The 23,104-nt window shown below is 32.9% G+C and overlaps 1 protein-coding gene across 5 annotated transcripts in view; it reads left to right on the top strand.

Annotated features, from left to right (window-relative positions):
• LOC118202739 (tropomyosin-like) overlaps window positions 1-23,104 on the top strand; it is a 191,869-nt gene that overhangs the window by 93,703 nt on the left and 75,062 nt on the right. For 2 of the 5 annotated variants that reach the window (XM_035374933.2, XM_035374932.2), the window contains exon 1: window positions 8,008-8,266. The exons of the other annotated variants lie outside the window; for them this stretch is intronic. In XM_035374933.2, the coding sequence (XP_035230824.1) occupies window positions 8,126-8,266 (141 nt within the window). In that variant the 5' untranslated portion in view covers window positions 8,008-8,125. Of the gene's footprint in view, window positions 1-8,007; window positions 8,267-23,104 lie in introns of those variants that run through there. 5 annotated transcript variants of the gene reach the window in all.

Genomic DNA, 23,104 nt, shown 5'->3' with positions numbered 1-23,104 from the left:
ATTTCCAGGTAGACAATTCAAAGGATGCACTAAAAGGTTCCGAAAAGTGTTAAAAAATTCCCGTTAAGGGGCGCATTACATCGAAATACAAATGGACTGGAAATTCGAGTTACACGCATGGCTTATTTGTTACTGACCGTTTAGTGATGTAAAGCGTATTGTTCACTGTGGGTCCCCTCATTAAGATGTAAAATGTGCAGGCGATGAGCAGTGTAATTAACAGCTGACCGCAGCTGATCACTTGTTCTTTTGCACTTCTAACGTTATATGGTCCCTTAGGTCAGCCAAAGTTGCACAGTTCCCCCGATAAACCACACTCTTTAACCAGTTCACCGTTTGCCCCGAGAGAAATACGTTCACAGAAAAGGCATCGTCATCCGTTAGCGTCGGCAGACTCTCGTCGGGGTGAAATTTGGTCTGAACCGTAACCCCCGAGACACATACGACGCAGCGACGTTTTTCCAACCCCCACAGAATGAGTCGAAAATCAAAAGGGGTGATTGATGGGTTACTTATCTTCTCAGCGGTGTAGCATTAGGATCACAGCGGGGCTGTTTCAGGAAAGTAAAGGATGGGGACACTTTCATCGACTAGCTAGCCCCTCAACATATCTTATGAGATCCACAACAGCTTTCACCTTTTCTATTAACGGACAAAGGGATTTGAATGCTATCCTTTCAATTCTCAACGATTCAATTCTTCTCTTTTGTTACAGGCCATCAAGAAAATAATAAAACAAAATTCAAGGATATTTCAAATACTAGCTAATGCCCTTATTTTTACGTTATATAAAGCTTTTTCTTGACAATTAAAAATTACATTTACATTGCAATAGATTTGGAGTTAGGTGCAGGAAATGGAAGTGGGGTGGGTGCAAACGGAAAAATATCTGCTCTAAGGATTACACCAGTCTTTGTGTTATATGTTGCTCCTTAGGGGGTCGTTATTCACCATCCTTCAGTGTGACAGGTACGCTGTTCAATCTGATTTGAACAGAACTTCTAAATAGGCTTTCACACGTGGTGAAAGGGGGAAAGAAATATTCTGAACCCAGTTTTAGACACAAAAAGTTTACCTTTGGATGCGAAAAATGGCACGAAATGTTTAAGATTTTCCTAACGGCGAACTGGTTAAATAGTCCTATAGCCAAAAATTATACGGTTTGAGATCGGGTGAACAGGCTGGCCAAGGAGTGGGAAATGAACGCCTAATTGCTCTGTCATCAGTAAACTGTTAATATAAAACATCTACACACAGACTCAATTACATGAGCATCATACGCTATAAAAGTAATATAGATGCAAGGCATTATCGCTCCCCAAGTTGAGGTAAGACGAAATGTTGAACATGTCATGATATCTAAGGGGTCGTTACGGAGCATGTTACAGCGCCATTATTCTCAATTTTCTTCGAAGAAGAATGATCTAAGGATAAATACCAGACGGTAACTTTAACAACTTTAACAACCAACAACTGCTTGTCGGTAACAAGCAGTTGCTGGTTGTAGATGATCTTGTACGAAATGAAATATTCTGTTTCTCTCAGTATATTCCACACTGTTCTATGAGATACGTTCAGTTGCCGTGACACTGCATGTGCACTACTGATGCCATGATCATTGGTCAATGACTACTCGATAACGCCTGTTCTGGTAAATTAAAAGCCATTATAACTGAAAGAATCTTTCTCACTCGAGTATTTCTTAAAAATACATAACCTAAAAAGGTATTTCTAAAAATAAAGAGAAAAACAAATAGCAGAGCAAAAATACGATGCTTTTATTGGAATTACAAACTATAGCAATTTTTGAACGACAGTATCGCGAAGCACGATCACCTGATCACGACAACACTCACTGTTGCCAGAACTTATCTAAACTATATATTATATTATTATTATTATTAACATACTTTAATACTTCCCGGTACTTTTCCATTTGGCCGGCGCAAATCTCGCCAAGCAGACTTTATTGGCGACAACATACAGTATCACATTAAAAAAATTAAAAAAATACTAGTTCTAAGAATTCTTTTTTTGAAGGCATAAACATTTTAATATCGCTTAAAATTTTATAAAAAGTCAATAAATAAAAACAATAAATTTGTAAAAAGACATTAATTTAAGAATTTACTATGCTTTCATGGTTCAACATCCTGATTTGCCGGTTCATATCACGTGACCCCAAGCGATCTCATCTCACGTAAACTACTCTACAAAAATATAATGCTTTCAGTAATTATCTACATTAATTTCAAGTTAAATCTTAATTTGGAACACAAGTTTAAATGCAAGAAATATTTCAATTCGTACGAATAGCTTACTCAGAAATTATGTAAAACTGCAGTGCTTTACTTCGCTAATGTATTCTCATTAGAATTGATGAATTTAACCCTTGACTTTACCTTTTTATATTTTCGGCTTCGGGTAAGCGCTGTCATTGCATCCTGATTGACTTAATTACCGAAAATGACCTTAGACATAAAACTGAACTATCTGATAAAAATTCTATGTAATTATATGCCACTATTGAAAGAAACAATCAATCTGATAAGAAAAAGCTACTACTTGTTTTGAAAATGAGGCGTAAAAGGTTACCAGCGAGAATATTCCGTTTGGCATCGGTTGTACCATTATTGGCGACTTTATCGCTTGCGCCGGCAAAACGGAAAAGTACCTACTTCCCCTTGTAAAAAAAAATAATAATAATAAATTAAAAAAAAAAGTCACATCTTAAGTCCCATCTTATCACAAAGAATTAACAGTCTCGGTTTAAATAAAGGTTTAGTCATTATGTCAGCAACTTGCGCCTCTGTAGTACCTGCTGCACAATGATTTCCTTTTCTAGAACTTTCTCTCGTATGAAGAAGTGCTTGATATCAATGTGTTTTGTGCGTCGATGAAACTCCGGGTTTTGTGACAGTCTCTCTGCAGCGGCGTTGTCTACTTGAATTACTAGAGTTTCACGTAACTTGGTCACATCACTAAATAATCGCTTTAACCAAATTACTTCTCTAGAACATTCACTAGCTGCAATTACTTCTGCTTCAGTCGTCGAAGTTGCAACAACGGTTTGCCTTTGGCTAATCCATGATATAGCTCCACCACTATATAATATCACTACTCCACTCGTTGATTTTCCTGTTTCTTGACAGCCTCCAAAATCTGCATCACTATAGCATTCTAGAATTCCTGGTTTGTATTTATTCTTGTATGTAACACCTTTAGTTAGAGAACCTGCTATGTATCTGAATACACATTTCACTTTCGAAGGATTTTCTAGGTAACGTGATAGAATTCCAACACAGTAAGCTAAATCGGGTCTTGTGCCTAACATAAGATACATTAAAGCTCCTACAGCTTCTCTATAAGGAAAAATTTCTCTGTTTGATTTATCTTCCTTTTTCTTTTCAGTTAGACCTTCTTCAGGATAGGAGTTGACACTGGTTTGTAATCTTCCATCCCAAATTTTTGAAGAATTTTTCTTGCATAAGCTTGCTGACTAATTTTAATACTTCCATCTTCAAGATGTTTAATTTCAAGTCCAAGAAAGTATACTGCTGGTTAAGTTGTGATTCTGAATCTCGACTTCAATTCTCTGAGAAATTTTTCAGATTCTTGTAGATCTGTTGATGCTACTAAACCATCATCTACATATAAACATACGATTAGCTTCTTGCCGCTATTGTTTCTTATATATAAGCATGGATCAGCTTCACTTGTCTTGAAGCCTAGCTGTGACACAAAATCTCCAAAATATTTATTTCAGTAGCGTGATGATTGTTTAAGTCCATACAAACTGCGTTTCAACTTACAGACTTTCTTCGAACCGTCACTATATCCTTCTGGTTGCTGCATGTATATAGATTCTTCAAGTTTTCCATATAAGAATGCTGAACCGACATCAAACTGAGAAAGTTGCATTTTCTCATTGGCTGCGATGCTCAAAACTGAACGAATAGTTCCTAACTTTGTTACTGGACTAAACGTTTGATAATAATCAACTCCAAAACGTTGAGTACATCCTTTGGCAACAAGTCTAGCCTTGAATTTATCAATAGATCCATCAGGATTCCTTTTGATCTTATAAACCCACTTGCATGGTATAACTTTAGCATCTTTTGGTAATTTTTCTAAACTCCATGTTTCATTCTCTATCAATGATTTCATCTCTGAATCCATAGCTTCTTTCCAATTAACACTTACAGTTGATCGCTTCTTCATAAGATTCAGGTTCTTCAGAATCAATAATAAAAGCTTCACTTATCATTATATAATCTTCAAAACGCTTTGGCTTTCTCAAGTCAGCTCTATCTCTTAAGAATCTTGACAGTGCATTATTTTGCAAATTAATATCTTCACATTCTTCTCTTTCAGAATGTTCTTCTGATATATTTCCAGATATTTCTTTGTTGTATTATTTTTCTGAATTATCTTCTTCACAAAGAAACTTTTCTGACTTATCTTTTTCTGAATTTTGTTGATGTTCAGAGCCAGAAATTAGGCTATCTTGATCTTGAATAGGTAACTGCACCCTTTCTTCACAATCTGTGAGCTTTTCGTTAAATATAACATCCCGTGAACAGATCACACTATTGGTTTCTTTGATCCATAGTCGGTATCTTTCGTCTCCATCATAACCAATTAAATAAGCTTTTGTAGCCTTATTATCCATTTTCCTTCTTCTTTGTTTAGGAAGATGGGTACAACACACAGATCCTACTATACGAAGATGCTTAATTCGAGGTTTCTTTTTAAACCATAGCTCATAAGGACTCATGCCTTCTACTGATGATTTGCCAGTTCTGTTTAGTACATATATGGCAGTGTTGACTAGTTCAGCCCACATTGCTGCAGGAAAATGAGCTTCAGAATTTGAGTACTTAAATGTTCTTGCCATTTCGATTATTGTACGTATGTCTCTTTCACTAGAGCCATTTTGTTCAGGAGAATAAGGTGCTGTTAGTCTTTGAGTTATACCTTCAGAATGCAAAATAGCACGCACTTTGTCATTGTCAAACTCGCCTCCATTATCGCTGAGAAATTCTTTGACTGGATGTCCTAAAATTTTAGCGTGTGCAAGCATGTGTTGTAACATATTTACAACAGCAGATTTTTCCTTGATAAAATACCCATAACGAAACTTTGTGTAGCTATCTTCAAACACAACTAAGTATCTTTTCTTCTGGAAAGATTCATCAAAAGGTCCACAGACATCAGCTGAAATTAATTCACCAGGCTTGCTGGCTGGCTTTCTTATGCCAAATGGTAAACGGTGTGCTTTGCCAAAAATGCATGGTTCACACAATTTTCTTTCAAATGGGATTTTAATTCCTAATTCTTTCTCAAGCATGTTCTTAATGTGACGTTTATCTTGATGTCCCCATCTCTGATGATATAACTCTAACAAGGAATTGTCTGCTTCAACAGCATGAACTTCTATAATTTTATCAGGCGTAATAGGTTCGATAGCTGCCTTGTATAAAGTACCATATACTTTGCGAGTTCCAAAAAGCACTACTTGACCATTAACCTTTAACCAGCATTCTGTAACTGTTGAAATAAATTTACTATTCGGATTTCTATCTTGAGCAGCAAGTAAAGAAAATAAATTTCTGTTTATCTCAGGGACATACCAAACATCTTTAAGGTAAATTCTTTGGATTTTACTACCAATAGTTGTTTTGACACATACTGTACCTTTACCAAGAGCAACTAAAGTTTCTTTTCCAGCAGCCTTGATGCTACAGGGACTATCAAACTTCATAAAGTCAATAAAGTATGTGAAACAATTCATGATATGTCTTGTAGCTCCACTATCAATCCAAAAAGATGTTCGATCAGTCTCAGCCTCTTCGTCAATGGACATCAGTATTACACTGCCTGTATTTCCTTCATTGGTTTTCATTAACCTATTCTTGGGTGGTCTTCCATCAGCAATCCACTGTTTACAATCTTTTACCCAGTGTCCTTTCTTTTTGCAATAATTGCAAATATCTTCTTTTCTTGGTTTTCTTCTGAATTTATCTTTTTTATATTGCTTTTGTTTTTCAGATTTTGACATTACTAATGCCACTTGTTCATTTGTATTGCCATTCTCATGACTTTTAAATTCTCTTTCATGAGAGCAAAGCTGTGCTGTTAACTCATCAACTGTTCTTTTGTCTTCACCCAAGAGTAACCAACTTGACTTAAACAAATGGTATTGTTCTGGTAAGACATCTAAAATCTTGCAATTGAGTAGCATGTCAGGTAACTTATTTTCATTTTTCTTTTCAAGTCCTGAATTCAACTCATTCCATAAGTTTTTTAATTTGGAAAGATGAGCCGCCATATTATCATTTTCATTCCACTTGAATTGAAAAAATTGCATGCATATATTATACAATTGATTTTCTGATGATGCTTCAAATAACTTTTGTAATTCCAACCACACTTCTCTAGCAGTCTGAAATCTCATAACTTTTTGCAGAGTTTCTTCCGTCATGGAATTCGTTAATACCATCATAGCACTAGTGTTTGCATTTTGAAACTTCTTAACAGCTTCATTATATTTCTCTTGTTGAGCAATCGGAGCATCTACAGGAAGAATTTCTGGTTTCACTATAGTTCCTTCTACAATTTCTAAAGCACCAGGATGATAATTTAAAACAAATTTTATCCTGTATTTCCATATAAGCCAATCGCTTTCACCTGATAAAGGCTTTACTTGGACCTTAGATAATTCCATACTTTGATTTCTAAACAACTTTCGATTGCTATAACGAAAATAAAACACTTACTTGATTAGGCTTAACGAGTTCCGTTTCTTCGAGAAAACATCAATTCAAAACATTTGACGCAATATGGGAGTTTGCTTGACCCATAACCTAAAAAAGCATTTCTTAAAAATACATAACCTAAAAAGGTATTTCTAAAAATAAAGAGAAAAACAAATAGCAGAGCAAAAATACGATGCTTTTATTGGAATTACAAACTATAGCAATTTTTGAACGACAGTATCGCGAAGCACGATCTCCTGATCACGACAACACTCACTGTTGCCAGAACTTATCTAAACTATATATTATATTATTATTATTATTATTATTAACATACTTTAATAGATTTCTCCCACTTTATGCCTAAACTCACGCTTAATCTATCTGCTTAAGCAAATCAGATTGTTTTCTTCTTCATTTGCAATGTTTTAAGATTTAGTACAAGATTGATGCAAATATATTTCAAAAATACAAGTGTCTTAAAAAAACGTGAGCCACTGTAACACATTTTTCAAGTTTTTTTTTAATATTTTAAAGAATACTATGAAATCAGTGCATGTCACATTTAATTAGTTATTTTCTTGTTTCTCACTCGATCTCTCTCCCACTTTATGCCTAAACTCACGCTTACTCTATCTGCTTAAGCAAATCAGATTGTTTTCTTCTTCACTTGCAATGTTTTAAGATTTAGTACAAGATTGATGCAAATATATTTCAAAAATACAAGTGTCTTAAAAAAAACGGGAGCCACTGTAACACATTTTCAAGATTTTTTATATTTTAAAGTATATTATGAAATCAGTGCATGTCACATTTAATTAGTTATCAAATATAAACTAATATAACTCTTCAATTAGCATTACTTCGAGTTCTTACTGTTTAAAAGCAAGCTCATTCTTTTCAGAGAAGGGAGAAAAGAATAAATACCTGTAGGCTTTATTCATAATTTAAAAAAAGGCGAACCTACAAACATTTTCAGTCATTAATATATTTGTAGACGGAAAGTGTTTAGGTAAGGTATTTATTATGCATTTGCTGCTCTGAAAATTTTTTTTCTGTGTATGTGTATACGCGTGTATGAAGTTTCTTAATTTCAAGCCATTTCATTTCGCGCTGTAGCGTAGCGTCGTGCGCAAACAAAATGTGCTGAAAAACAGCGACGGTGGTTGCGACATATTTCTTGATTACGCTATCGCGACCCGGCGAAAACTTTTATCTGCAAGAATTACATTTCCCATATTGGCAACACCGAAACACGCCCTTTTTGGCTTGCTTATCGTGTCATCCGCGATTCTGTGTCATATTTGTATTTCCGCCGTTGGTTTCTTGTATATTTTCTAAATTTTCCAACTACAAAATTTGAAAAGATGACTAGCATTCAGCAAGGAACACTTCTCGAAGTTTTAAAGAAAAAAATGCGCAGTATGAAAGAAGAACTAGAAGTGGCCAAAGAAGCCGCAGACGAAGCTCAGGCACGCCTTCAGGAGGAAATTCGCCGTCGCGAAGAGGTGAGAAATGTACTGCTGTAACTGCTTAAGCATTGAGAATTTATTTAAACGAATTAAAACTAATTTGCTTCATATATTAAGAAATTGCCGAATTTATAATATGAGAATATGGGCTTTTAATGCGTTTTGCACGATACCGTTATTTTGTATAGTATGTTTGTGTATGTGTAAAGTGTTTACATTTAAATGGTCTGCAAAAAATATATTGTAAATTATCGTATTTAACAGAAGTTTCGGTTCGATGAACCGTATTTACAGAATCTGAATTTCTCTTCAAAATATGTGTATTTGTTTACAGATGGATTGTGCGATAACTTTCCGGTTCTTTTGAAAGTAAAAGCGGAGGATATTTTTTCACCCTAAAGAACTTTAGTATATTATTTGCAAATTTTAGTTTAAAAAATATCTATAAGTTTCGTTATTATTTCGCTTTATAGTACGCTGTATTTCAAAACATTCATTTGTTGTAATAGTTGATAATATAAATTGTTATATGTTAGTATCTTTTTTACATTAAATTCCATATTAATGCGTTTCTTGCACATTGAAATATTTAATTTGATTTAAATTTCTTATAGAAGAAGGTGTTTAAATGTTAAAATCCTAGCAGACTTTTTGTAATTTACTCTGGATTTGATTAACTTTAGTTAGAAACAAGTTTGCCGAAGAACAGTTGGAATTTCAATGTACATTCAAACATAATACAAATAAGAGTAAACTCACAGTTCCATTATGATTCATTATGACAAAAATAGATGTACTAAATGCAAGAAGAAATGTTAATCAAGAAAATGACTGTCTGATTTCAAAATTACAAATCCGTGTGTATATGGGCATGGGTTCTGACATAAAAGCTATGCTTGACACATCAGTTTCAGTCATCTTGTTTCAAACATCCAGTTTATTCCATGGTTTTTTAAATGATTTCACTTTCGAAAATTCTTCTTGATGAAAAAAAGTGCATATATTAATAGAATAAATAGCTTTATAAACTATTTAAAGGAAAATTCTCAAGTTTATTAACAATAATAAGCATTAATAGTTAACTATAAATGATATATGGTTGATAATTTTTACAGAATAATCTAAAGCAATATTGTTGTGAGAAAATAATGATGGATTTGGAAATCCCAGATTTTTAATTTCAAGATACCTTAGCGTGGAGGTAACATGCGCAAGTAGAAAATTCAGCTTTTACTAGGGACTTGTATTGCAGGTTCGGGCTTTGCTTTTTCCTTCCTTTGATGATGGTATGAATACATGAGTTTTTTTTACACTCATGCCCATAAATTAAGGATAACTCAGAATCACATGGAAATCGCATTCTAAAGTAAAATTTTCACCTGTAGAATTATCGCACACATCTTCAAGAATAATATGTATTTTACAGGAAGCCATTAGATGACGTCAATAGTACGTCACAGTAACGAGAGTGTAAGAGAAGTGCATTTAAGGAATGGTAGCAGAGAAGTAAAATTGTTCACAAGGCTTTTTGTAAGCCGCTCAGTGCCTCAGCCGAATAGTTATACACAGAGGACGTGTGTGGATGATTTTTTATGTGGTAGAAATATCGGCCTTCTGAAATGTGAGCGCTCTCAGTTGGAAGTATCTGAGGAACTTGGAATAGCCTAAAGTGTCATCTCTAGGCTTTGGCAAAGATTCAATGAGTTACAACACCGAATGACGACTGGTATTTGGCAGTAACTGCCAAAAGAAGCAGCCGGAGCACAGCAGCAGACCTGTCTTGCTAGATATCTTTAGCCACGAGTACGACACTTTCAAGACAAACCGTGTACAGACGTTTGGGACAGATTGGGCTACAGGCAGGCCTGTCAAATGTGTTTCGCTCACGGCAACTCGCTTGTCTCCAGCGGTTAGCTTGGAGTAAGAAACATGCAATGTGGACATCGTCATAGTGGAATTATGCGATGTTTTTCGACAAGCCCAGGTTCAGCTTGCAGTCTGATTCAAACGTCAGAATTTCATATGAAGAACTCCAGGTACACGCAACCACTAAGACAGCATCATTGAACGGCACTGTTACAATGGTGCAGGACTGCTCGTTTAAGGTGGAATTAAACTGGGCTCCAGAATAGCTCTGTGTGTTCAGATCGGAACCATGACAAGCCATATGTATTGAGATATCATTCTAGAACACGTACGTTTGTTTAGGTGGTGTGCTATGGGCACAGAATTTGTGCTTATATATGACAACGCTGTCCTCACTGCAGAAACATCGTAAAGGAATTCCTTTAATATGAGGAATAGAATGGAATAGTATATAATATACCCGTATAGAATGGCCAGCATTCTCACCTGAATTGAATCCGATAGAGTATGTGTGGAACATACTTGGCCAACAAATTGCAGCCCATCAAGCACCTATTACATATGTACTGGAACTCTGGAGAGTATTGTTTGATTAGTGGAGTATCTTTCCCAAGAGCAGCTCGATAATTTGATAATCAGCATGCCTAGACTTTGTACAGACTGTATTTCATCGTCTGGGAGACGTACAATGTATTAACCTTCATACCAACCATGCCATGTTAAACTTTTGCGAGGGAGATATTTTTGGTTTTTGGGAAGCAAAAATCATAGTTTTTATGAATGGAATCCTATATACACCATCTTTTTTGTTCTTTATCTTTTGTTTAAAAATGTGCTTTATGAGTAAGTCACGTTTGTTTTATTTCTGAAGCTTTATTTCCAGGAACTGGCATTATCCTTAATTAATGGACATGAGTGTAAATCAACCGCAGCTTTTTTTTTTTTGAGGTGAGACACAAGAAGCTTGCATTTATTTTCCATGTCGTTCATCGTTCATATAAACCTAATTTTTATTCGACATTGTGTGCATTATCCTTCTTTTGAGAAAAAGCCTTTGGTATAATTCATAAGAAGATCTGACTACTATGATCTGGTTCTAATTCATTTGACACGAGACTAGCAAAAGCGATACTGGTATTAGTATGAAGTTACTGTTTCATCTAATTAAAAAATTTATCGAGTTCTGAATTTTAAACAAGTGGTGACGAGTAAACCATTTGTTTAAAAAAATTAAGAAAACTGTTATTTATTCAGAAAAGAAGCTCACTAGTATGTAGCTGATTTTTATGGAATACTGCTACGCATTTTAATGACTTCATATTTGTTTTTCTTAACATGGATGACTACTTTTTGAAAGGTTTAATCTTGATAATTTTTCATTAATTTAAAGAACTTTTGCATGAACATTAGCAAATTTGCTAATTGTGAAATTCAATTTTTAACACAAAAAAGAAGTATTAAAATGCAGTTACTTCAATGAGTTTTAGATAAAAGTCACCTTATAAAATAAACCTTTAGATAGTGGCTGTTCATTAATATATGAATGACTGATTGAAGTACTAATTACTGTTACATTTAGGGTAAATAATATTTACTTACGTAAGGCAGAAACTAAAGTATTTTTTTTTAAATTGCTGTTGTTTATTAACTTAAAAATAACTGCTTTTTTTAAGTGTGATATTTAATTTAGTAATGCTGTAAATCCTACATATATTTTAAAATATACTTCTTAATGCATTATTTAAACTAATTAAGGGAAGTTTATTTAAGGAAGCATTACCCCATAAAAAATTTACTCTCCAAAATAAAATCTAGCAATTAGGATTTTTTTAATTATCATACAACAAATTCATAAATATATTAGATATATACAGCGTTTGACATATATAACGATCCTTTTCTGGGATATCTTATTCCTATTTTTCAAATGACTCTTTTCTGCAATATTCTAACAAAAATTAGTGTTCTGTTTTTGAATAAATAGTTCAATGAGGTCTAGAAATTCATTGAATTGATGAGGTGTCATGTTAGAGTAATTAGAAGAAATTTTGGCTATTCTTTGGAATATGCTAACAGGTAGTTTGGCGACATTTTGGTAAGGCGATAAAGGTTACTAGCTAGGACATATGCAGTGTACATGGATAAAGTAAAGAGTGTGCGCAGTGCCATTTTTGTGCAATTCTGGGATTTTTTTTAAGTGAAAATAGGTCGACGTGTACATGGATGATACCGTGTATGTGCAATTCGTAAAAACGCGGCAAGCAGTTTGCGATTCTGCACTTTCTCCCAATTTCGCATCTAGTCTTCATCATGATTAAGCACTTTTGTTCCATAAAAGTTCTAGCATAAGCATAATTCGGCTAGCAGATTGTTGGAAAAAAAATGTTGAGTAAAAAAAAAAGCCTTTACTTCGTGAAAACAAAATGGCGTCCAAACAAAAACTAGCAGGGGTTGATCTTTAGATTATGGTAACTTGGCGATTTTTTGGTGAAAATTTGGCGACCAACTCTCCTACAACAACCTTCTATTTTTTTTTTCCCGCCGCCATTTTGTCTTCACGAAGTAAAGACATATTTCTTTTCTTTTTATCTACTGAACACTTCTTCCAACTATCTACTAGCCAAATTACACTTATGCTAGAAATTTTATCTAACAAAACTGCTTTTAATCATGACAAATATTCACTGCAAAATTGGGAAAAAGTGCACAATACCATACTCCTTACGCGTTTTTCAAAATAACACATACACATAAACCATGTACACATCAACTTATTTTTACTTAAAAAAACATCCCAGAATTACACAAAAAAGGCATTGCGCACACTCTTCATTATATCCATGTACACTGCTTTTTTCTCATAAATTAGAAAAATTTCTCGAAAATATGTGACAATTTTCTGAATCTTTAAACCCGGTAAAAAGAACATATATGAAATTACCTGATCGCGAAAAAGTATATACCCTTTCCAAATATGAACATTTCCACATATAAAATAAATAAAATATCCAAAAACTTTTACCTCTAAATCATCTATTATATTATGAACATCACCAACGAATTCATACCGCAAGCATTACAAATACTTAGTGTCAAATATTTAAATTATTTCCATGCATGTTTACTTCAACTAAAACGTATAACAAATGCCTACAAACATAAAATTCACAAAATAACTATCATTTAATTAAAATATCACTAAACCATGTACACTTCGACTTATTTTTACTTAAAAAAAAATCCCAGAATTGCACAAAAATGGCATTGCGCACACTTTTCACCATATCCATGTGCGTGCACTCCTTTTTTCTCATAAATTAGAAAAATTTCACGAAAATGCATGACAATTTTCTGAATCTTTAAACCCGTTGAAAAGAACATATATGAAATTACCTAATAATGAAAAAGTATATACCCTTTCCAAATATGAACATTTCCACGTATAATATAAATAAAATATCCAAAAACTTTTACCTCTAAATTATCTATTATATTATAAACGTCACCAACGAATTCATACCGCAAACATTACAAATACTTAGTGTCAAATATTTAAATTATTTCCATGCACGTTTACTTCAACTAAAACGTATACCAAATTTTTACAAACATAAAATTCACAAAATAACTATCATTTAATTAAAATATAATTAAATTCAAAAACACTACTTAAAATATAAATAAGCACATACATTAAATTAATAAAAATTAGCTTACAATCCTAATTACTTTAAACTAAATCATTGCTAATAACAATTTTCCCAATAATACCAAATTACTTTACTTCCACCTTACATTTAGAACAATGCATAAAAGTAATATCCTCAAATAATTAAAAATACTAACTTACCTAATCTTCTTCAGAATCTTGATTACGTGTCCGATAAACTTTTCTTATTTATCCGCCAAATAAAAAGCAGGCGTATGTGCGCCTGTTTCAGGATCTTTAAAATCATACTTATAGTTCACAGCAAGGTACCAGGTAAAATAAATAACTTAATAAAACATCTTTACTTCTATCTCGCACAACCTTAAAGAAACACTTATTACTACCCCTTTCAATCCCACTAAATACCCATTTCGAATTCACTTTAGTTAGGGCCATGGGATCCAAAAATTAACGAACACTGTTTCACACAACACAGAATAAAGCCAAATACAAAATTTCCAGATTTTTTCCCGATTTCCCCCCTTTTCCGATTAAAGAACCGTAATTCGTCCATTAATGTCACATGACATATCCCATCATCTCTCATTTCCCTCACACAAAATAATGCGTAATCGGAACTGAGTACTGCTCACATTATTACTAAAGTACCAGGTACCTTTATCGCCTCCAAAATGTCGCCAAACTACCAGTTACCATATTCTAAAGATCAGCCCTAGCAGGTTGCTGTAGCAGGGTTGGTCGCCAAACAATCGCCAAGTTATCCTAATCCGAAGATTAACCGAAATTTTGTTTTCTTCAAGTGCATTTCTACAATTATATTATTTGCATCTCCTTGCTGCAGTTGTCGCTCACATATTAATATAAACCATTGCATTCTGCTTCTCTTCTTATACAATGCAAGAAATAAAATAAGTTTTAATCGAGCAAAAATTAAATCCAATTTAATTAAAAAATGTAATTGTAAAAAGTCAAAATACTATACAAAAATTTCATGTTTTCCCCCAAGTTTCCGATATGAAGCGCCATCCAGCGTGAGCATATAACAACTTTTTAAATGAAAGTTGCCGGGCTGGTGTGAACTGTCTTACGCGGCAAGCGTTTTTTCCCTTGGTGCCGTTGTTCATCCTAACGGACCAGTGGGAATGCAGCTTTATATTTGTAATTAATTTTGCGTCTTTGTTGTATGATTGTAAGCTTTTTTAAATGTCATGTTTTTTATGCTAATCTGACCTACTTAACATAGGTCAACATGGCCTACTTAACATAATTCTGTACATTTTCTATATTTATGATGGAGAATTTTTGTACTATGTATTATTTTGCAAAGTAAGAAAATTACTAAATGATTATATTATACAGTAAAAAAAAAAAGTTTGTGGCGTTGAGGTCCGGTTTATAGATTATTCTGCATAATGGACGTCCGGATTACAGACTTTGTACTGTATATGTTTTCTCGTATTATATTCTAAGCATATGCATGCAACAATATTACTTTCTGAAAAAAGTCCGAATCTCTTGTGTGGTGTCTGAGCCGAGCAGGTATTTTAAATTTTAAAAGAAGACTGGTTGACTCTAGACAAGACTGTATTTTTAGCAAATGTGTTTAAGAAAAATCTCTGCATTCAGACACCATCAAAGTAAGAAAAAAAAATCTGATGTGTACACCACATGACTTCCTTGTATGGACTATTAAATTATATGCATTTTTTCTTGCATTTTATTTAAACTTATTAGATTGAATTAAAACTACTTCGCCGACAGCGCATAAACCATAATAGAATAAATGCATTCTTTAAAATTCACTTTGTTTACCATAGCGACACTCTGGCGCTAGGTTTACTTAACAGTATTATATTTCATTCATATTATAACTCAGAATGCACAAATGTATATCATTTAAAGAATTATCTAATCGTTGCCACATATTCTATTCAAATACTATAATAAAACTAGAACTATGTATAAAAGAAATTAAGCAAACAAAACAAAACTGAAACGGTTTTTCACTGACGATTGAGTATTTCTCATTTAATTAATTCAGTTCTCACTTCGCGAGAAGCCAAAAATATATAAAAACTCAAAATATCTATATTAAAAATTATGAAGTAAATCTCGGTTGATCTTTACATTATGGTAACTTAACGTTTTTTTGGCGAAAATTTGGCAACCAACTCTCCTACAGCAACCCTCTATTTTTTTTTCCCGCCGCCATTTTGTCTTCACGAAGTAAAGACATGTTTCTTTTCTTTTTATCTACTGAACACTTCTTCCAACAATCTACTAGCCGAATTACACTTATGCTAGAAATTTTATCTAACAAAACTGCTTAATCATGACAAATATTCACTGCAAAATTGGGAAAAAGTGCACAATACCATACTCCTTACACGTTTTTCAAAATAACACATACACATAAACCATGTACACGCCGACTTATTTTTACTTATAAAAACATCCCAGAATTGCACAAAAATGGCATTGCGCACACTCTTCACTATATCCACTTTTTACACTGCTTTTTTCTCATAAATTAGAAAAATTTCACGAAAATACATGACAATTTTCTCAATCTTTAAACCCGGTAAAAAGAACATATATGAAATTACCTGATCGCGAAAAAGTATTTACCCTTTCCAAATATGAACATTTCCACATATAAAATATCCAAAAACTTTTAACTCTAAATCATCTATTACATTATACACGTCACCAACGAATTCATACCGCAAGCATTACAAATACTTAGTATCAAATATTTAAATTATTTCCATGCACGTTTACTTTAACTTAAACGTGTACCAAATTCCTACAAACATAAAATTCACAAAATAACTATCATTTAATTAAAATATCACTAAACCATGTACATGTCGACTTATTTTTACTTAAAAAAACATCCCAGAATTGCACAAAAATGGCATTGCGCACACCCTTCACTATATCCATGTACACTGCTTTTTTCTCATAAATTAGAAATACATGACAATTTTCTCAATCTTTAAACCCGGTAAAAAGAACATATATGAAATTACCTGATCGCGAAAAAGTAATGAACATTTCCACATATAAAATAAATAAAATATCCAAAAACTTTTACCTCTAAATCATCTATTACATTATCCACGTCACCAACGAATTCATACCGCAACCATTACAAATACTTATTGTCAGATGTTTAAATTATTTCCATGCACGTTTACTTCAACTAAAACGTATACCAAATTCCTACAAACATAAAATTCACAAAATAACTAACTATCATTTAATTAAAATATAATTAAATTCAAAAACACTACTTAAAATATAAATGAGCACATACATTAAATTAATATTCACGAACACTGTTTCACACAACACAGAATAAAGCCAAATACAAAATTTCCAGATTTTTTCCCGATTTCCCCCCTTTTCCGATTAAAGAACCGTAATTCGTCCATTAATATCACATGACATATCCCATGATCTCTCATTTCCCTCACACAAAATAATGCGTAATCGGAACTGAGTACTGCTCACATTATTACCAAAGTGCCAGGTAGTAACCTTTATCGCCTCCAAAATGTCGCCAAACTACCAGTTACCATATTGTAAAGACCTAAATCTCAAACACTTATTTCCGCGAAAAAATTCCAGAAAGAATTAAGCATGATTTAATTGGCAATAATAAATGAATGCGTTATCTTTTTTGTTACGAAGCTAAGTTTCTCTAGATTGGCAACAAATCCACCAGTCTCCTGTTTCAAATGTAAACACCAATGGCCGCCATTAAAAACATGCTTAGTGGCAATTAAACAACTTTAAAATTGCTGATAATTCTAAAAATATTGCACACAGATTTACTAAAGGCATAAAATCCTTAACCAGAAGATAAAAACAACATAATTCAATCATTTTTAAAGCAAAAAATGTACAATTTACAAACATATAAGAGTAAAGAAACTGAGATCACTGAGCCGGGTAATAGAGTGGATATATATATAAATATATTTATATACGTTTGGTGCTGCCGATTGCAACCAAAATACGAGGTGCACATCTACATGTTATAGCAGTCCTATATACAAAATTTCAACGTTCTGAGGCTACTCGTTTTTGAGTTATGCAAGATACATACGTTCGTACAGACCCCACGAAAAATTCTCTTCAGAATTAATTTTAAAGCAGTTTTATAATTTTTTTGAAGGAAAAGAGTATTTTATTCTGTCCTTACGTACAGATATGATGCAAAAACATCGTTAAATTGCATTCGATAGGGGTCAAAATGGATATTTTCGTTGAAATATGCTGCCTGAAACTTTTCGCGATTACAATACTTCCTTTTTACTTCGTACAAGGAAGTAAAAAATGTTGACATTATGTACTATCAGTATAACCAGGGAAAGTTCTTTAATGTATCTTACTGTAATATGACGAGAGAGAATATTTTTGTGGTAATAGAACCATAGTGGTATCCTGATTTGGTATTGTTAGGTTGTTTTTTTGTTTGAAATGATAATTTGAAATTGATGGTAAAGTTATAATCATTAGTAAATGTAAAAATTGTAATCAAATGAAGATTGCTGAGCATCATCTGCTTTAAGCATTCCTAACCTGTTAGACTCTACTTAAAAATGAAAAGCATATGCCAATTTACTGCAATCAGACTATACATATATATATATATATTATGTATGTGCAGTACTTCATTATACTTTTGTAATTGGTTGACTCTGCTTTCATTGTCTGTTCATCGTAAATTTCTTCTAACACTTCAAAATTTCAACTTGACTCATAATTGAGAACAAACAGTATGAAACATATAAATTACAAGGTTGAAAATAGCAAATTGGGAAATAAATATTATGTGTCTTATTACAATTATAAAGCTGCATGTGATTTTAGAAAGTGTAAATCTTTATAAGATGTTATGAAGGAAATCCATTGTAATATATTTCATAGTATCATGTAACAACATTATGAGCATTATGCTATTCTAATCTTTTATGCATGGAAAGAGGAAGATTTAGAATTTGAATATGTATTTAAATACATCTATTCTAAGAAATTTAATGATCCAGTAGAAAATGCGAAATCCGAAATTGGTGGGCATTTCCGGATTTTAGATCTTCAATAGAAATTATGAAATTAAAAATGTCAAATAGTTGCTTTTAAAATGGAGAACCATCTATGGTTTTAAGGGAATCAATTTACAAAAAAAAAAAAAAAAAAAAAATTGCTTGGTAAAAATATATGGTACCCCTTAGCGATTTTTGGGAGTACATGGATATTGAGTTTGTGCGATTCTTTGTCTTGTTATTTTGGCTTTGTGTAGCACCGATTTTTGGGTATCTTAGTATATGTTGACCTATTTTCACTTGAAAAAACATCAGAAAATTGCATAAACTTGCCATTGCACACTACCTTGACTTTATCCTTGTACACGTCGACCTATTTTCACTTAAAAAAAAAACAGAGAATTGCACAAAATAGGCATAGCACACTCCCTTGACTTTGTCCATGTACACATTGAACTATATTCACTTAAAAAATCAAAGGAGCAGCCAACAAATATATATATAATCTCAATAAACTACATTTTAAATCAAACAATGAAATAACATAACAAAGGAATTTCATCTTTGCACTACACAAAGGAAATATCCACTTGCCTTATTTATGGATTAACATGTGTTCAATCAAACAAAATTCCTTAACAGCATCGAAAAACCTTCCTAAAATTATCTAAACTATAAATCTGTATACTGACATCGCCACATAAATTCATAAAATAAGAGTCAAAAATATCCTCCATAGCGCCATTCTGACGTTCGACCATACACGTTTCCATAAACCTTCATTTACACACCAGTCAAGTAATGCTCTTTTCCCAAATCGTACAGAAACTTCAAATTAATCTTACCACATTAAGCCATTTTACCATCTAAACCAAAAAACAAGCAACATACATCCTAACCGCCCTTACGAATTTACTGCAATCATGCAACCAATTACGTCATAATAGGGTTTCCATAACATTCAAGTATTCAGGCTACCACAAATGAAACAATTTGGGAAAGAACAAATTCGCGGTAATACAAGGTGTACCCTTCTCTCTACTCTAACCGTTTGCTGTATTAAACATTTCCTTTACTGTAAGTTGTTTCAATTTTTGTGTTAATACTTTCTCATTAATTTTTAGGTAGACATAATTTCTTATTCTGTTGTCCATGTCTGTAATAGCCATGTCAAGATTTCCCGCTGAATTGTCAATCAAAATTTTTTATTCTCAACAACTTTGTCACTTTCATCATTATTGCTAATGGTATTTTCTAGATTTCAAGCAATGATAAAAATTTTCGTATCCTTCTTTGATTGATGATTTTAGTATTATCACAGTGGAAAACTTCTGTTATGTCATCTTCATTAATTATCAGTTCTCCACAATTTTTCATTCCATCAGTTGGGAGAATTTTACCTTTTGTTTTTAATATCTGAAAAAATCCATTAGTGGCTATCATTATCATCGTGAAATGTGGTAGCTGACTAAAAGTTAAGCTTAGCACTTTTTAAAATTATCTGCAGGAATATCTTTCCTTGACAGAACTCTCGAGATGGAAGTCATTAAAACAAGTTGTTTTTTAGATTTGTTTTTAAACAGGTGAATTCTGGGTTATATCAAGGTTTGAATTGGTATACAAAAGCAATGTTGCAGTAATATTTTTTCATAAGGGAAAGAAGATAAACCTTCCTGGACACGAGACATATCTGCTTTATGTTTAAGTTTATTGCCAGTTGCCAAAACCATACCATACTTATAACTTATTTTAAAAATCATAAATGTCATTTATGTTGTTGCTTTTCTTATCAGTTATGCAATTATAAATACAGTTCCTTGCTAAAATGGCGGCACTTGAGAATGGGACCAATAAATTTTGATATCTAAGATTCAAGAAATAAGACCATTGCTGAAATGGAAAACTGGATTTATACAGAATGGAATTTTTACTGGGAGTCGTCTAATAAGAAGAAAAGAGTTAATGAAAAATATAAAGTGAAACAAGAAAATGAATATTATAAATAATGTTGATATAAAGCAGGTACTGACTGGTCATTTCCTGGCTTATCCGCATGCAGTTTATTGCTTTAGTGGCATAATACAGAACCGTTTTTTGATTACTTGATGACTGGCGATGAATAATTCATTCTCTATGATAATCCAGAATGCAAAAGTCTATGGCTGCCTCTGAATGAATTGCGACAGAAGTATTGCTGAGCCAAGTTTACATACCCAAAAGGTGCTTTTGTTTGTTTGGTGGAATATTTGCTGAATCATTCATTTTGAAATGCTGAACCTGGACAAACTGTTATTCCAGATGTTACTGTGAACAGTTGGCTCGAGTAAGTCTTTAATTCAAAAGTGTGTAGCAATTGTCAACAGAAAAGGTGTCATTCTGCAACATGATAATGCAAGACTGCACTGCACTAGATGAAACCTGGAAAAAAATTTATGAATTGGAGTGGGAAGTTCTGCTTCATCCACCATACTCGCCTGACATTGGGTCATCGGACTTACATTTATTCCAGTCGTTGCAACGCTTTGTATGTAACAAAAAATTTGGATGATTTGAGATATTTTTCTCAAAAATTAATTGATATTTATCAACTCGGTATTGAAAAATTGCAGACTAGATGGCAAAAGGTTATTTATAGTGAGGGACATCGTTGATTAAAAATAAAAAAAAAAAGTGTTGAAAACTTATTTATTTGACTTTAATGTAAAAAAATACTTTTTGGTCCCCCTTTTATATTTTCATGTTTTTTTTTTTTTTTTTTTAAATATTGGGTATAATTTTTCTTGATTTCACTGTTAAAGTTCTATTTGCTACCTTCGTGAGCATAGTAGTTAATGCTTCAGTTCTCATGAAAAGTGAGCGACCCTTACTTAGATGTGGATAATTATTAATCTATCAAAAAAAAAAATATCTGAATGGCAAGAAAAGTCTTTTGCTTGGAATATTCAATATTTCTGTGGTGTAATATTCTGTGTGTCTAGGAATAATTAGCTGCTCAATTGCTTTAGAAGAAAAAAATTCACAAAATAATTTGGCATTGCAGTGCTATTTTCAACTCCTTAAATTTCAAAGTAATTTTTTATGAAACCTGAAGTCATCAATTTTTGGATTGGATTGTTCGATTATGGCAAAGCACACGAGAACTATCTGCCTGAAGGGAGGGAGGACTTTCCAAGTGAAACTGGCTCGTATACACGTCATCAATTTTTGGAATGAAAGTATAAAGTAATAAATAAGGGAAAAAAGATATGCATATATATATATATGCACACATTGCTGTTACTGATGCAGTAATTACCAGGGAATGTCTGTTACGAACAGTACTGATCATAGACCGTCGGCTGCCCACACACAAATTAAAATTGGCCACCATTTTTTACAGAAATATAATATGTTTTTATAAACATTACGTCACCCACATGCTGTGCATCATCTTTCCCCCAGCAAGGATCGAACCTGGTTATGGAGATTTGGCTGTAGCTAATATGAAAGTTGGAATAGGAATTTAAGAAATTTAATCTTTGAACAACGCAGGCAGAATGGAGGGAGGGCATTGTAAAAATCTCTGTAGAAAAAAATCTCTTATAGCTAGTATGATCCAAAAAAGTATACAATCAAAACTATGGCTGCATGTTTAAAATGAATGTAAGATATTACTATATTTTGCAAAGGAAAATGGAGGGTGAACATAATTAACTTCATTTAAAATAAGTTTTGTATTTGAGCTTAAGGTCATCAAGTAACATGATGCAGCTGATACTGCTAAATACAATTCCATTACAGATGAGTGACATCAGAGTGATCACGAGGGTGTAAAACTGGTGAAAAGTAATCCTAATGTAGTATTATTGCTGTTGATTATGAAAAAGTGAGTAAAACTTGTTTACAACAGAAAATGTCCAAAAAAGGAAACTTTCAGGAATAATGTGCAACAGCATTGATAATGATTGTAAAAGTGATTATACATTAATAGTTCACGGGAAAAGAAAAGTTTGAATTTTCTTGGTATTGTCGAGCGCTTTAGAGAACTTACTGTCCAGGGCACTGTCTTATTTCTTATTTTCGTAATAGTACTGAGGTGACATCATTTGTTACAAGGCATTCTTTAACAGCTTTGCAGTGGTTGTTTGGCTATCATGCTATGATCTGAAAGATCCTCGATGCAAGTAGAGCAACAGTGCATATTTATACCCATTGGAGTCAGCAAACTATTAACAAATTTCAAGCAGCATTTTGAAAAAAAAAAAAAAAAAAAAAAAATGTTTCTGATATATATAGAAATATAGA

Source organism: Stegodyphus dumicola, chromosome 7 (genome assembly GCF_044657685.1).
Source record: "Stegodyphus dumicola isolate Sdum_Otavi_A_Nest chromosome 7, ASM4465768v1".
Classification (NCBI taxonomy): domain Eukaryota; kingdom Metazoa; phylum Arthropoda; class Arachnida; order Araneae; family Eresidae; genus Stegodyphus; species Stegodyphus dumicola.
The sequence above is the reverse complement of the archived record's forward strand: the minus strand, read 5'-3'. Positions and strand labels throughout refer to the sequence as shown.